Below are 16,680 nucleotides of genomic sequence, written 5' to 3'. Positions count from 1 at the left end.
AGCAGCAGAGGTGACTCTTGGTCTTCCTTTCGTTTGGTGGTCCTTGTGTGAGCCAGTTTGGTTGTAGTGCTTGATGGTTTTTGCAATTGCACTTGGGGACACATTCAAATTTAGCAACTTTTCGGACTGACTGTTCCCATCTTCCCATTAAGAAGGCAAAAAATTCCACAAATGAGCCCTGACAAGGCACACCTGTGAAGTGAAAACCGTTTCAGCTGACTATGTCATGAAGCTCATTGAAAGAGGGCCGAGGGTTTGTAGTGCTGTCAACTAAGGAAAAAAACATATTTAGGGGCGATCGTGGCTCAAGAGTTGGCAGTTCGTCTTGTAACCGGAAGGTTGCCGGTTGGAGCCCCGGCTTGGACAGTCTCGGTCGTTGTGTCTTTGGGCAAGACACTTCACCTACCGCCTACTGGTGTGTGGCCAGAGGGGCCGATGGCGCAATATGGCAGCCTCGCTTCTGTCAGTCTGCCCCAGGGCAGCTGTGGCTACAACTGTAGCTGCCTCCACCAGTGTGTGAGTGAATGAATGAAGTGGATTGTAAAGTGCTTTGAGGGTCTCGAAAAGTGGTATATAAATGCAATCCATTATTATATTTAGAGTTATTTATCAATTTCTTCTTTGCTACATAATTCCATATATCTTTCCGCATATATTAGATGTCTGTAGTACATATCTACAATGTAGAAAGTAGCTAAAATGAAGAAAAAACATAAATGAAAGAGTACATTAAATGTTTATATACTGTCCAGTATGGTGCAGAAACTTAAATAAAGACTTTCCAGTGATCCACGTTCACTGTTGACTATAAGGAAAAATCTGTAAGGTCCATCCTTGATCATTTTCATAATATAATTGCTAGATTTCATCAAAACATGCTTAACAGTTTGTGTCTCTCATCATGGGGTCCTTTCTGTCATTTGCTAACACATGCTCATATTCCCTCCCAGTCTTACTCACACACCACTTACACCACAGCACTACAGCCAAAATCCATTGGCTTTAACTTTAGCTGACTTTAAGCTTGTGCCATGTTTATATATCCTTTTTCCATCATTTCTCATGCAGTATTATAGCTGGACTCTGTGGTTAAACTTGGAGAGACAAAAGATAACAAACAGGGTTATTAAGTGGTGACAGACATGACTGATGGCTTTAGCTCCCAGGTCTGAGCCAGGGCACACTGAACTCAGGTGCGGCTCTCTAGCTCCCCTAGTTTTTATTAGCCAGCAGCTATTTTATTATTCAGTGCTGTTAGCCTAGAGCAGGGGTCGGCAACCTGCAGCTCTTTAGTCTTTAGACTGCGGCTCCTTGGTTTGAGAAAATAAATTGTAAAAGTATTTAGCTGAAGTGTATTTTATTTGTGTTAGTTCTTTTTATTTAACTTGTAGTTCTAAATTGGAAGATTATCATGATCTTGAAATATAAAAATAAAATGACATTTTATTATTTTTCCTCGCTCAAAATAACACTTGCGGAAGCTGGTATAACCGCTGAAACACCGTGCATTTATCGAGACTTTCAACCCCAGGTAGGCCAAGTATGGAGAAATGTAAGAAAAGAAAAATATCTGAAGAAAAATATTCTCCTCTGACATTTAATGATGCCTGGGCAGAGTTATTTGCATTTACTTCTGACGAGAGCGGCGTACTATGGCATTATTTTTGTGCCACTACTATGTCAAAGTTGATACTATACATACTACTTAACTGCTTGTTGCTAATTTTGGCTGTTGAAAATACTCAGGGCTGCTGTTACTTCTAAAAGTCAAAGTACTGATACAGCACCACAAAGTCCCCCCTAGTAGAATTAATAGAAAAGGTTGCGCATTTTAAGAAAAAAAAAAACTATTAATTGAGGAAGCAAAAATACTTAATACACATTATGCATGCACATTATGCCATGGCCACCACATAATAAATGTTGCCACCCCATAACCAGTAGCAAAGTATGATAGAAACTGCATACTAGAACTAATAACTGTTATTTCTCTGCCAGAAATATTAAAATTGATACAAGGCAGAATGGATCCATTTTATGTTGTTTATCCCAAATTCTGACACTCCCTATTGCAACAGAGACTCATCAACCCAGAGAATGTCTCTCCTATCCTCTGTTGCATAATTTTGGTGAGATGCTCTTCTGCATATCTTGAATGTGTTACCATTGCTTTCCTATAAACTCATCTGGGTATTCTCCTCTGACCTCTGGCATCAATAAGGCATTTTCTCCCGGACAATTGCTTCTTACTGGATATTTTCTATTTTTTTGATCATTCTCTGTATAACTTGGATAGTTGTGTGGGAAAATCCCAGTAGGTCAGTGGTTTCTGAAAAACTCTGTCTGGTTAGAACAACCATGCCACATTCAAAATCACTCAAGTCCCCTTCCTTTTCCAATCTGTTGCTTGGGAGATCTTTTGATATCAGCGTCCCTCAATTCATTGAGTTGATTGGCTTATTACGCATTTGTGTTAATAAGTAGTTGAACTGGATATACCTAACAAAGTTGCTGGTAAATGTATAAGAAATTATAAGAGTGACCGAAAAATGTGTCTTCTGCTTTCAGTGATATGTGGGCCTATGTGATAAACCGTTCTACCATAGCAGTTTTTGGACAAAGCTGTGTCTGTTAAAAGAAATGCTTTTTTAAAAATGGTCGTCAGGCACATTTACTTAACAGCCCACATCTTGTTTATTTACCTTTTCACAAACAGTAATGTAGAACTTTCAGTTTTTGGTTTTAAGTGCAGTTAAATGGTGTAAATATTTCCTGACAAACACCAGTTCCACCCACTCCCCCCCCAAATGTATTTTTTTAACATCTGTTTTAAATTTCATTTGGAGCACTTGAAACCAACAACATTAGTCAGGTTGTTGGTAGCTGTACATTTAAACAGAGCCTTTTAGACGAATCCAGCTCCAACTGGGAGCTAATATGGTCAGTGCATTGCAGTCAGCGACAAAACACAGGCTGCAAAGCCAGTCAAATTAACAGTCACATGGCAGAGATGGTCCCAGTCATGATAATTCCATCATGACTGGGACCATAATTTTTCAGCTCTTTTTTTAGTCTTAAACCCTTGAAATGCAAATGTTTTAACATTTTATACAGTTGTTGCACAATGTTTGTATTTATTTCCGCTTCTTGGAAAATGTCTTCATTTTGGGGGAATATTATGCCTTTTCTCTTTTGTGTTTTATGTTTGGTTTTGAGGATAGCCCTTCTATGGTATCATAGTGTCCACAAGGGTTCAATGGATTATTCCAAGTGAGCTTGATACTAAATGCTTAGTTGTGAAGCTCTTTCTCTTTGTGTGTTTCTTCTCAGGGGCCACGATAACAGCCAGATTAACTATATGTACGCCCAGTATGTTAAAAACACCATGCAGCCTCTGAACATTGCCGATGTCACCAAGGACCAGCGCTTTCCTTGGACGGTCTGTACACTTTTCTTTTCTTTTTTCTCTCTTTTTTTCCTTTTCCCAAAGTGAGTAATTATCCATCTTTTTCTCACAGAGTGAAAACCCAGCTCACTCCAGCAATCAGATAAAGAGTTTGCTCTGCACTCCCATCAGGAATGGCAAGAAGGACAAAGTCATTGGTAAGCTTTGCTTTGTTGCCCGAATACAATGTTAGCATTAGCAGTTAGAAAGTAATATTGTGTCCCATGTCCAGATACATAAAAGGGAATAATAATTGTATATATTTTTTTGATAATGTAATCAGGAAAAGATTTTTGCATTACAGCATGTACTGTAGACAAAGTGGCTTATCACTGTCTTCAATTAATACCTTAGTTTTGTTTTTCTTTAAAAGTAATATAAATTATTTCTGTTTTGTGAAGCTATAGCATTAGCTAACCTTAGATTTTATGAGTTGCACCCTGAGTCAGTTGCATGCATGCAAGGAGAATACTAATGGCCTTACAATTAGTGTAGACTTTGACCATTATCCTACTCAAAACAAATGAAAGCATAAAGTTAAATTGAAAGCTTTGAAATAACTGACTAACTGGTAGCATTGTAGAAGTGCTTGTGTTTTGTGCTTGCAGGGACAATCTCCTGGTACTATGGTTTCCATTTTAAAACATGCTTGTTTGTTTTTTATTAATTACATAACACAGAATGATAATACGATTTGGACAGTACAGATCCTGCATTAATATGGAAGCAATCCCTAAGAAATTCTGATCAGAGAGGGTTTTTTTCTCAGCAAGTTTTTCTCAAGATCGTTCTTACCTAAATTATTAGCTAGTTGTTTGTTAGTTGGTACAAACCATCATGACATGGGATAACTATGGGCAAACTCATGACCCTGAGTCAGATGTTAGGTATTTACAGATTTTGTTTGACGTTGTTCATTGACTCCAATTCTGGAAGAATGAACTGATCCAATGACAAGATAAAATTGTTGTTATTCTAAAGCTCATAATCTTACCTGAAGGTTTGCTGAACTAACCTTTATATTAGGGCCTATTTAAAGTGAAGTGTTCTATACTAGACATTACCAAATATAAACAGTAATGTCTTTGTGTTTGCATGTAGGTGTTTGTCAGTTGGTGAACAAAATAGATGAAGTGTCAGGCAGCGTCAAGGCATTCAACAGAAATGATGACCAGTTCCTGGAGGCGTTTGCCATTTTCTGTGGTCTCGGCATCCAAAACACACAGATGTATGAAACTGTAGAGAGAGCTATGGCCAAGCAAGAGGTCACTCTGGAGGTGAGTCAAGCATAAACTGTTTTGATAGTTTATTTTTGTGATTAGTCGACTAATCAGATCATGTATCCATTGGACGTAAAATGTACAGCTTGTTGCACCAGCAGCATCTGCTCTTATATAACTATCATTAGCTTACAGCTTTAAGTGTTTAAGGTGCTAACTAAAAATAAAGACAAGATGATCGTTTATTAAATTTTAATGAAATTTGCAGATTGTTTCGGTGGAGTTTAATAAACTCAGCCGTCTGCTCCTTGCTATCTAACATATAACAGGACACCGGAGTATATTCTCGAGCATCTCACACTTCTGATAATCAGTTGTCTGCTTGACGTTTATTCAGCTGTGTGAAAACTTAATGTAATAACTTTAATCTCAGCCAAACCGATTTACTCAGGAACAAATAAATTACTGAAAAAAGCCAAACAATAACATTTCTAAGTTATCTAAGTGTATTAAATATCATGTTTAACCTGAGTAGTGAAAAACGGCGGTGGGTTTGAAAACAATTTCCCGGGAGTCCAGTGTTCTCACCGGCTCTAGTGAGCCTTGAACCCCAGCTAGCATCAAGCTGGTGGGTAACAGACGTCTCCGAAAACGTTGGAGCGCTTTTGAAAATATGTGGTGTCTTGATAAACTGAGCAGATATTTGAAGTTTACACAGCTACATTCTTGCCTGAAAGAATAATAAGAGTAATATTAAAACTAAGGAGCTGCCGCCATTGTTGGAAACTGAGCAGGACTGCGCTATGAAGGATGGGCCACGAAGTATATACCCGACCCATCCTTCAGATCTGGGGAAATGAAGGGCGCATTTGTCGGCCGCATTTGTCGGAGTCTTCGAATGTGGACAGTCTTCGTCGTGTCGTTGTAACGTAAACGCCCTACAAATGCGGGCACAGGAGGATGCGGTTCCTTAATTTGGACACAGCTACGATACCGGACACTGCTTCTTCTTCTTCGGGGTTTAACGGCAGCTGGCATCCTTGTACATGCAGTGTTGCCATCTTCTGTTTCAGTCCGTTATTACACTCTTAAATCCTTCTACTTATTCCTGCAACTTTTGGGATCTTAGAAAGCTTCAAACCACGCGCCGACTATTAAATTAGTCATCGACGATTTTGACTAGTCGACTCATCGTGGCAGCCCTAGCATAAACACACATATTGTACAAGTCTGTTTCTCCTCCTTTCCAACTCTTAGAAGGATATTGTAGATTTTCTTATTGTTAGCAGCCTGTGCATTTGCATTTGCAAGGCCATTGTTTCAACTAGTGGTTTGAAAGGACGTTACAAAAAAAATAAAGGAACGAAAAAAAAGGAATTTTAAGCCCCATTTTCACTAAAATGAATCTTTGTAGAACTTTAATTCACATGAATACTTTTCAAGGGAAACAAAGTCTTTCACACTACATTCTCTAGATGAGTAAAGATAATTTGTTTGAAAAAACTGAATTTCATCTTGCTATCAAAAGGAATGACAACCATTCCCTTCATTTTTTTAGTGAAGTGAAACCCTGAGGTATCTTCTCATCTCTCTGTTGGAGACACAAGTATCTAAGCTGATGTTAATTTTGGTGAACTGCATTTATCGATGGCTGTCAGCCCCTTAGTTCACTGCAGAATCACAGAAACTGCATCTGAAATCTCTTACATTCCACTTTTTTTGGAGCACTAGAATTATCTTAATTTGTTCTGCATCTAAAGACTGCAATCAGATCTTCTTCTTTATGCCCAAAATCACACGATGTAATGTGGATCATTTTTCAGATGTCGGTATTTGACTCAGCAGCTGATTGGCTGGTGATGACAGTTAGTTACCAGTGAACTTTGAACTGTAAACATCAGTTAAAACCACACAAGTATTAGACAGCTGTAGCCTTAAAATGTTGAAAAATATTACATTTTAAATGCAACAAACAGGAGATGAAATCATTTCAAATTAGTCAAAATTGTCAACAAATCCAAAAAGAACACTGGTCATTTGGACTCTGAGTCAGGACGCCAGTCAGTTGCTGTAGATGGCACAGCAGTGAGCTGTGTTGATGAGGAGGTGAGCAGATTAATCTTTTGTGACATTTAACTGTCGGCTCTGTCCTAAAACACAAGCAATCACAGCATGTTTTCTGGACTTCAAAGACATGATTTAATATTTAATATCTCTTCCACATAGAGAGGATCAATGAGCACTTCTAATAGAACAAACATTTTTGTCCAAGTTCCAGTGTCAGCAATCACGTGACATCAGACACACTTTTGATTCTAAAGGAGATCACTGTCACAGTGGGGAGGCTTTGATGACACAACAACACATTTATGTGGACAGTTCTGAAAGCATATGAAAGGCAGCCACTGGATTACAGGCAGGGAGAAATAATAAGTTTTGCAATGTTTGCTGCAGGGCATGAGTAGGAACAAAATGGATAACCCTGTTCCATGTCCTTCATCATGTTCTCACTGAGCCATTAATCACACTATTTTATGTTTTTAAGCTTGAACAAAACAAAGGACCTCTTCTTATTTTTAGGAGAATGCCATTGTGTTTTCACATATGTGAATATGTGATAGTATATGTGAGACAATGACATTTTCATATAAATGCACTTCCATTCTGAGCTAAGAAGCTACAGTGAAAGATCTTTATTTGTAAATTTGTATCAGTTATAACAGTGACAGCCAGTGCATGTTATGTTTACGGGCAAAAGAAGGAACAACGCGTCTACATGGCTTCTGTAATAAAACAGCAGTCAATGAATTTGCTCCAATTAAAGCCACATGATACTGAAATATTACAAAAAAAACATGTCTAATTAAAAGCTGATGAGCTCTGAGAAATTCACCTGTATTGTCATGTAGCGAGCGGCAGATAAAACTAGAAACCACAGCTTTATTGCTGGCACAAAAGGCAATGGGGAAAAAAGCTAAAGGATCTAGCTGACTGACTACAGACCAACAACAAGCTGAATTGACAAATAAACTGAATTCACACACACAATGAGGGAGAATGTGATGATGAACAGAGGGAGATGCAAACAATATACACACAGGAGGGTGATTAAGGAAAGCGGACACACCTGGAGAACACAGCTTAAAAGAATCATAACTAACAAGACAGGGGAAGCAAAACAGAACATCACATGCACAAGACACGAGACTCAAAAGAAGACAGGAAGTAACACTAACACACACTCAAGACTAAGACGTGACGTTGACACTGGGACTGGGAACATACACAGAGACGTTTACAAACTGGGGAGACAAAGGGACGAAACACAAAGAGATGAACATGAGAACAGGAAGGGAGAAAACACAGGGCCAGGACTACAAAGGTATTCACAGAGACAGAACACAGAGAGACCAGGTAGAAACAGGGACATGACTGGGGAGAAAGGAAGTAAACAAACACAGGGACACTGATGACAGGATACTGAGATGAGACAGAGATAGATTGGAAACGAATGGGAAAAAAGATAAAACAAGAACCAAGAGTTTAAAATAACAAACTTGGAACACTAGTGAAATACAGAACTCAAACCTAATACAAAATTTGAATATAAACATTTAATACATTTAAAAGAATGAATAAAGAGTCCAGAACAACCTTAAAAACTGGGTCGAAGACACAAGACAATGACACGTATCAGAAGATGTTCTCTGATCTTCTTTAGGGTCCTAGATCCAGTATCAACAAAAAGAAGAGCTGTAATGTGTATGGATCCAAAATTAACAAGACAACATGCATGCATCAAGTGCAAGAAACACACAGCAAAATGAAATGTTATGACTATGATTTCTGTCCCCTAAAGGAGAGAAATGAGTTGTCGTTGCCCCCACACTTGGGGGCTGACCCTTATAAATTTCACCTCTCAAATGGTAAACAGCCACCACAGTTCTGAGTGGATCATCCCTCTTCCCACCTGAGAGAGGAGGTCCCTGTAGAGACTGATTATCTCTGCATATCATGGCCACTGACAAGCCTTTAGAATCAGAAAACAGCTCCGCTGACACACTCTCCTTTGAATTGGTGGTATCATTTACACTGGGGGAAATGCACACAGCAGAGAGTGATACAGCTTTAACAGGGAAAGGCGTACTTACTGAAGCTGCTATGAGTCCTATCATGCAGAAAGGCTAAGGTGCTCCTCTCTCAGTGAGGAATTAATGCTATCTTCGTAATGATGTAGGGAGCAAAAAGATAACTTCACCAGGCAGCAGCACCAGGAATTTGAAGGATTATGCTGTTGAATGCATATGCACATATCAGCAAGTGTTTGCGGTCTGGATCTATGGCCACTTGAAAGGAAGTATCTGTTAGATCGATTGCTTTATACCAATCACCTGGTCCAACTGCTGTTGGACTTGGAAGGAGCTTCCTACACTCAGAAGGGAGAAGGTCCACCCGACCGACAAGCACTGCACAAAACACTGATTGTATTTTCATCTGCTGGTAACTAAAAATAGTAAACACAAGATTTAGTTGCTGTTTTGACAGTGCACTCCTCTTCATAAAGGATTCTTTTTTATTTTGGATTTGACTGACATCTGGTTGATGAGTAGTGCCACTTTTCTTTTTTATAGCCTGTCAAAAGCCTGTTGAGCTGTCCGTTTCATTTTGACAGCCTGCAAGTATCAGAGCCCACTTTTTTTTCTTTATGATTTCCAAAAGTCTCTGAACATGGCATGTTTACATGTTACATCTTGTCTTTTATACTGATGTCTATTAACATGCACTGTGCCTGCTAAATAAAAGAAAGGTCATGCAGAATGTCCAGTCAGTCAGACATATTTGTATTTGGTGAAATAATTGCAAACTGAGTGCTGCCACAAAGCAGACTACAGACTGTTCTCAGAGAACAGCAATATAGACAGTGCAAGTGTGCTTTCTACAGAAAATCCGATACTTGTGCAATAATCATATCTTTTATTTCTGCAAAACTCATCTTTTTTTAAATACATGTGTTGCAGGTCTTGTCGTATCATGCCTCTGCTGCAGATGAAGAATCACGGGAACTCCAGGTAGCTGAAGTAAATTGAAATGCATTAATTTAACATTATACACTTAGCATGGAAAGAGAGAAACACAGGCAGGTGATGTTGTTAAGAGAAAGAAGGCTTCGTGTAGAAATAACATCTTTGGCTGAATCAGTAAGAAAGTATGGGAACTACATGGGCCCAAAGATATTTGGCATGTAGACTGAAGCAGACGGGGATCAAACCACCAGCCTTCCAGTTAGTAGGTGATCTGCTCTACCACCTGAGCTACAGCCATCCATGACTGAGTATCTCAGAGATAAGCTGAGATACTCAGTCATTTGGGAGAGGCTTAAAGTAGAGTGGCTACTCTTCCACATCAAAAACAGCCACTTTTGATGGTTCTGGCATATCCTGGATTCCTCTTAGGTGACATGTTTTGGATATGCTAAGGATATGCTGGATAGATTATCTATCTATCAGTGGGATTTGTAATGCCACAGTTAGGGATGGATATTGATAAGATTTTCACAATTCCGATTCCATTTTCGATTCTGTTTAACGATTCGATTCTTTATCGATTCTCTTATTGATTCTTTTTAAAAAAGGAGAACACTAAGGTCGATTAGCTTAGAACTTTGTTTTATATCTTCTCTTTGAACAAGATAGAAATTTAGGAGTAACATGGCCTTACAAACCCAACAGTGAGATCTTAAGAGATCCAGCCTACGGCTCTTCAATGGGGTGTCACAGGGTCCCCAGGAAAAAAAATTGTAAATGTAAAATAATAAAATAAATATTCTTCTGTAGCAATAACAAAGTATAACATAAATTATTCGTAGCAATTACACAAGAATATCCAGTAATGTCCCTGCCTACAATTAAACACATTCACTTACCGAAAATCATCTGCTGTGGCAAATGGGTGCAAGCCTTTGACCACAAACTTAGTCACTGCTCGGTGACATTCGTCTATCCTGGCCTGAAAGGAGACGCTACCGGTAGACTGCAGCGACAACTGCCAGCATCTGAGCCAGACTCTGTCTGTCTCTCTCATCATGGTCACCTAAATGCACAGTAATGGCAGGTTTTGTAATAAGGCAGATCTCACTAACATAATATGCACTGTTAGTTGATTATTTATCTGCCACATTAATGGGAGAGGACGCGCAAACGTTCCTGCTGGGTTGAGATTCACAAGCCCGGAGCGGAATTAAAAACACAGCATTCATTTAAGGTTATCGCGTGCTTTGTGAGCAAATGGTTTTGCATATTCGTAGTGTTTCCTCCCTTAAATGAAATATTTACTTTGCAAGTATTGCAAGTTGCCCTGTTGTCATCCGTTCTCGTAAAGTATAATCAAACTTTTGAGCGTTGAGCTTAGGCGCCGTGTTTCCTGTCAGGTAAATGACGCTCCCTAGCCACAGTATCCCCCTGGAACACATGGAGGAGAATGAATTGACGGACGGATGGAGTTTTGAATCCATGTGTCTTGTTTATGGGGACATTAGCACTTAATTTGATAATGTTGGTGGTAATATATCTGGTGATAATATATACTTCTCTTCATTGGGGTTGGATCATTAATATGATTCTTTCTACTATTAGTATTTTGTGTCTAATTTAAATATTTTTGAGCAAATCGTGTATGAATGAACCCCACAAATCAACCAAAAAAAGAATAAAGGATATTCCAAGTGATTTTGAGTAGCTCATTTGTAGCATCTAACTGGCTCATTGACTTCAAGGTACCTCTTAAAATATGAACCAATTAGAGCAGCCCATCTTCCCCACCAGCACTAACAGTGGCACTGCTTGACCATCTGAAAGGATCCTGCTCTCTTCCCCTCTCCTTATAGCAAACTGGCTGAACTAATAGCATAGCCTGATTAAGTGTCCTCCCTTGGGCACAAGAGAGAGGATGTGTCACTTGGTAACTAGGACACAGAATTGATTATTTTGGTAGTCTCTACTCAAGAGGTAGCTACATACTGTATATTTGGCACATTGCACACCTCATAACTGCATTTTAAATTAAAGTTGCTTCTGTAACAGCAACAGAATTAAGAATTGAGATTTGAATCTGATTAATATTTAATCATTAGTCTTTAGTTCAACTATATAATGCAGAATTTCTGCTGTTGTTTTTCCTGCTGTTTGCATGTGTATATTCTGTGTGTGTTTGAAGTTAGCAACCATTCCATCAGCCCAGTCGCTCCATCTTCTGGACTTCAGCTTCAGTGACTTTGACTTGTCAGATAGTGAAACCACGCTGGCTACTGTGCGGATGTTTGTTGACCTCAACCTGGTCCAAAACTTTCAGATGAAGTACACGGTAAGAACTGACCTGGGATTTTACACAAACAGGTTAGACTTAACATGTGCTCCATTAAAATCCATGAGAACTGCAAACTTGCTTTAAAAATACCACTCAGGCCTTTGTTTCAGAGGTGATGCTCTGTTCCCACTGCTCTTCTGCATAGGCCTCAACCACCTAAGCCAGCTCATCACTAAGAATGAATACAGATATAGATTCAGTACTGATTTAGGTCAAGCTGAGTGACCACTAGTTACCTCCTGTACAAGCTCTATGCCAGTAAGACTTACTGATTCACCTCACCAGCCAAATGTTTGCAAAAAGAAGAAAGGGGATCCGGATTGAAGGGATGAAGTTCTCAGAAGGGAGAATAGCAGATGTAGAGGACAGCTTCAACAACCTGGGTATCCCACAGGCCAACAGGAACCATGATGAATATGCACTAAGTTAAGCCACAGCCAAATAAGGTAAGACAGGTGCTGAGAAGCCAGTTGAGTGTTCGGAATAAGCATCTGAGCCATCAGTACATACATCCTACCAGTCATCAGGTACCCTGCAATAATAAGCTGCCAAAAGGAGGTTATTACTATGTCAACCCACAAGAATTCCCCACAGTGCATGGTAGTCTTCAAGCAACAAGCAACGGAAGATGTTCAAGCTACAATTCAGGATGAAACACTGATCATGCACAAATAAATCAGAAAGATGACACCCTGAGTTGAGCTGCTACAAAATGCCTCAGGCAGCTTAAGACAGAGAGTGACAGGACGTGGAACAGAATAAAAACAGAGTTGGTCTAGTGTTCCACGACCGGGATGAAAACCGCATTGTTCCTCCTGTATCCGAGGTTTGACGAACTGACGGACTCTCCCTTCCAGCATCCTGGCATAGACTTTCCTGCGGAGGCTGAGGAGTGTGATCCCGCTATATTTGGAGCACACCCTCTGGTCCCCCTTCTTGAACATGGAAACCACCACCTCACTCTGCCAATCCAGAGGTACCGCCCCAGATCTCCTCAAGACATTGCAAAGGCATGTTAACCAAGACAGCCCTACAACATCATGCAATGGAGGCGCTCAACATGCTCCATTCGGACTCAGTGTCCCCAGTCTCCCTCAGAATGTTGCCGAAGCTCTAACAGAGGTGAGAGTTGAAGCTCTTGTGGACCAGGGCTTCAGCTAGGCATTCCCCATCAGAGGTGGATCAGTGAGTCTTGCTCAATACGGGCATACAGCTTGTACAGGAGGTGACTTGGTGCTCATTCAACTTGACCTACGATTTAAATAGAGCTAAAGCGTTTTGGGGTTTTTTTTGTTTTTTTTTAAAGGCTCAGCTACTGTACATGCACTGCAAGCCAAACCATTCATAATCTTAAGAGAACTAGCCTTAAAGTAGCTCTTATTGTGCAACAACAGATATTTTACTCAGAGTAGAAGGTTTGACTTTAAAAGGGCAGCACAGAAACAACCGATATCTTCAGTGTATATTATGAACTGTTGCAAAAAAAACAACCTCCTTTTTGTCAGCAACATTAAACCATTACATTATGAGCAAATGTGTCGGAGGACAAATAAATGCATTTACAGCTGAAGAAGTATCATCACACAACAGTATCACACAACAGTATCATGCACATAAAACAATACCCCTCCAAAAGTCACCGACACGAGACTGTGTCGGTGACTCTGTCATCGCTGTCTGTTAAGCCCAATTCTCTGCTCATCTGACTTTTAATTGACGCCGGCATCAGCAGATCATTGGCAGGATTGGCTCTCCACCTTTAGGTGCTCTTGGTGGCTGACCCCTGGGTGCCTGCGGGGAGAGGCCTCACAAAAAGAAACTTTGACTGGAGGAAGTTATGGCCCTCCAGCAGTGCAGGCTGTCAGTTTAACTTTCACACCAATAGCTGACAAACTGGCCATCCCAGAGCATCACACCCTGGAAACTGAACTGCACACCAAGTCATGATTTGATTGCAATCCTAACATGTTATACAGACACTCATTCAAGTCTGAGATCAAATTATAATGTTTCCTATAGAGAAAATGAGCCCCGATTTGATTAGATGAATAATAATTTGGATTCTCGTGGTGCCTCAGATTGGAATTAGTTTTATTCACAGTGTGGTCATGACGAGCGTGCAGCTTAGCACCCTGCCAGCACATCAGGGCTCTCTGCTTTGTTACTGCTAAGTGTTCACTTTCGGAAATGGCAAAGAAAATGACCCTGTGCTTGTCACATTTGCCTTTACTTTCAATTGCTAAAATTGTACCCCACTTACAATGTACTGCTTTAGTTTGTTTTTCATTTTCATTTTGGTCCCATTGTAATAACAATAATAATATTTAATATTTATAACAAGGTGCAATAATAACAGTGTGCAATACACATACACTTATTCTTCTTTTTTATACTAAGTTAATATACTGTGTTGTGTTGTTTGTTGCGTTGTGATGTGTCATATCGTGTCGTGTTGTGTTATATGTAGTGCCGACGTAGGACAGTTTTCCAATTTCATTGTACTACTGTACTATGTATGACTGTGCAATGACAATAAAGAGTTATCTTATCTTATCTTACGTGTTGTGTTCTTGAAAAAACATTGTTCCTCTAGCATAAATTCTGTAGAGAATATTTACTCTTAATTTATAATTCATTATTATTTTCTTAACTTAAATTAGTTTGTACTAGTATTAGTTCGTAAAGACATGATGGCTGTCTGTGTCAGTCATCTTCTAAGTGCTCAGCACATTAAAACCACACTGACTGTAGTAAGATCTTATTGACATAACATGGACATAAATGTCAACCCTTTTTATTTTAACCTGTGTCACAGTTTGTATCTCAGTGGACACAAATTTAAAAATTATCCCTGGTTGCTGTTGCTGTGGCCTTAGCCTTTTTCACCCCTTAGAAATGTGTCCCTTGTTGTAGGAAACTTACTTTCAGACAGATAGAAGCAGGGTAGTATTGTGCATACAAATAGCAGTCAATTTAGAATGATTGTCTCTACAATCAGGCGATGCAAAGAACAAAACCAAATTAAATTTTGTATATGCTTTTACTTTGCAACATTTTGGCTCTCTTCTGCAGAGTTTATGTCAGTGGATTATGAGTGTTAAGAAGAACTACAGGAAGAATGTGGCCTATCATAACTGGAGACATGCCTTCAACACAGCCCAGTGCATGTTTGTTGTCCTCAAGTCAGGGCACTTACAGGTAAGTGCAGTCAAAAAATATAGTCATTGATTCCCAGAGCATTCTCATTCCCAACACGTAACATACCGAGGATTTTCCAAGGCATCTCATAGTAACAGTAACAGTAATCTTGCTGCAAAGGGCAACCACTTTTTTTCTAAGTAATCCAACATGGTTTATACAGTTTGTCAGAGCCACTTGCTACTACATTTGAAAGCAAAGTGTACCTTTTTAAAATAATTTTTTAATGTGTAGTAATGCAATGTGACACTAGTCAAATGTCCCCTTGTACAGAACTTGTACTGAGGTAAAGAAAAATGATAGAGAATATTTTAGCAGATGCAAGAACTTTGCTGTTTCAGATAGTTAATAAAGCCGTAAATGGTTGTTTTTAACCCAAACCATTCTTTTTTCTGACCATGCATTAAGTGCTTCTGGTGCTAAAATGTAAACAGTACCGGTAGTCGTTGCCTGACAAATTCAAATCAAACCTCACCAAACTTAATATGAAATCAAAGTCCAAAACAAAAGTCTAAAACTTAAAATGAAGTAAAATGCTAACACCCCTCATTCACCTTTTTTCAGTTATTTGTGCGTTTTTTGGCTCTTTTTGAGGTGAGGTGAGACATAAAAACCAGCTCTCTTAAAAAGAGCCTAAATTCCAATTAAGAATCCTTGGCAAGGACTCCAGAATACCCACCCGTTTGCACACCTACTACTCTACCACATTTATCCCTAATGTAGTTATGAATCAGCAGTTACTTGCTGAAACGTCTAAGTTATCTCACAACAATACAACCTTGAACAACAAAAAAAGCAAAAAAAATGCACTTGCTAGTGTCATGATTTGATGACACTAGCAAGTGCTAGTGTCATAATAGTTTAAAAAAGATTGTTATTTTTACATGATTTCCAATTAATAGACTGAATTATATATGATTTACCCTATTATGGGTGATCAGACAGATTTGAAGGACCCCAGCACACTGCCAAGAACAAAAATTATTCGGGAAACATGTAACATGTATCAAATAATTTTTGATTCGGGAATAATTCACATTATAAAAACTAGTGATTTTTGTGTGCAAAATTGGCAGCTGGCTGCATAAAAGCTTTTGTGTCATATGCAGAACCAGCTTTGATGTCCACTCCAGGGTGCATGCTGAGCACACACACTGCCAAAAGTGTATTATAACAGCATTGTGTACACAACTGTATTTTTTGGTTTGGTTGTGGAGGCAGTATGTCATCTGTTGCCATTTTTCCCACCTTCCTTCCTTGCCTTAATGTACTTATTCATCTCCTAACAGAGCTATATGAGTGATTTGGAGGTGCTGGCTCTAATGATTGCAACACTCTGCCACGACCTGGACCACAGAGGAGTCAATAACTCCTACATACAGAGGTACATCAGAGAGCATGAGTCACAGAGGTGTGTGCATGATCATATATGCATGCGTGGGAGCACACTATTCA

At 39.3% G+C, this 16,680-nt stretch overlaps 1 protein-coding gene across 1 annotated transcript in view; it reads left to right on the top strand.

Annotated features, from left to right (window-relative positions):
* The window catches only part of pde5ab (phosphodiesterase 5A, cGMP-specific, b), a gene marked incomplete in the record, with an annotated part of 74,901 nt that overhangs the window by 37,529 nt on the left and 20,692 nt on the right, over nucleotides 1-16,680 (top strand). The window contains 7 exon segments of the mRNA XM_042214633.1: nucleotides 3,331-3,439; nucleotides 3,519-3,603; nucleotides 4,547-4,722; nucleotides 9,684-9,734; nucleotides 11,878-12,024; nucleotides 15,100-15,225; nucleotides 16,515-16,609. Of these exon segments, the coding sequence (XP_042070567.1) occupies nucleotides 3,331-3,439; nucleotides 3,519-3,603; nucleotides 4,547-4,722; nucleotides 9,684-9,734; nucleotides 11,878-12,024; nucleotides 15,100-15,225; nucleotides 16,515-16,609 (789 nt within the window).

The sequence above is a fragment of the Haplochromis burtoni genome, unplaced genomic scaffold (genome assembly GCF_018398535.1).
Source record: "Haplochromis burtoni strain Fernald_Lab_line unplaced genomic scaffold, NCSU_Asbu1 Contig_596, whole genome shotgun sequence".
Classification (NCBI taxonomy): Eukaryota; Metazoa; Chordata; class Actinopteri; order Cichliformes; family Cichlidae; genus Haplochromis; species Haplochromis burtoni.
Note: the sequence above shows the minus strand (reverse complement) of the source record. Positions and strands in the feature narration are given on the sequence as shown.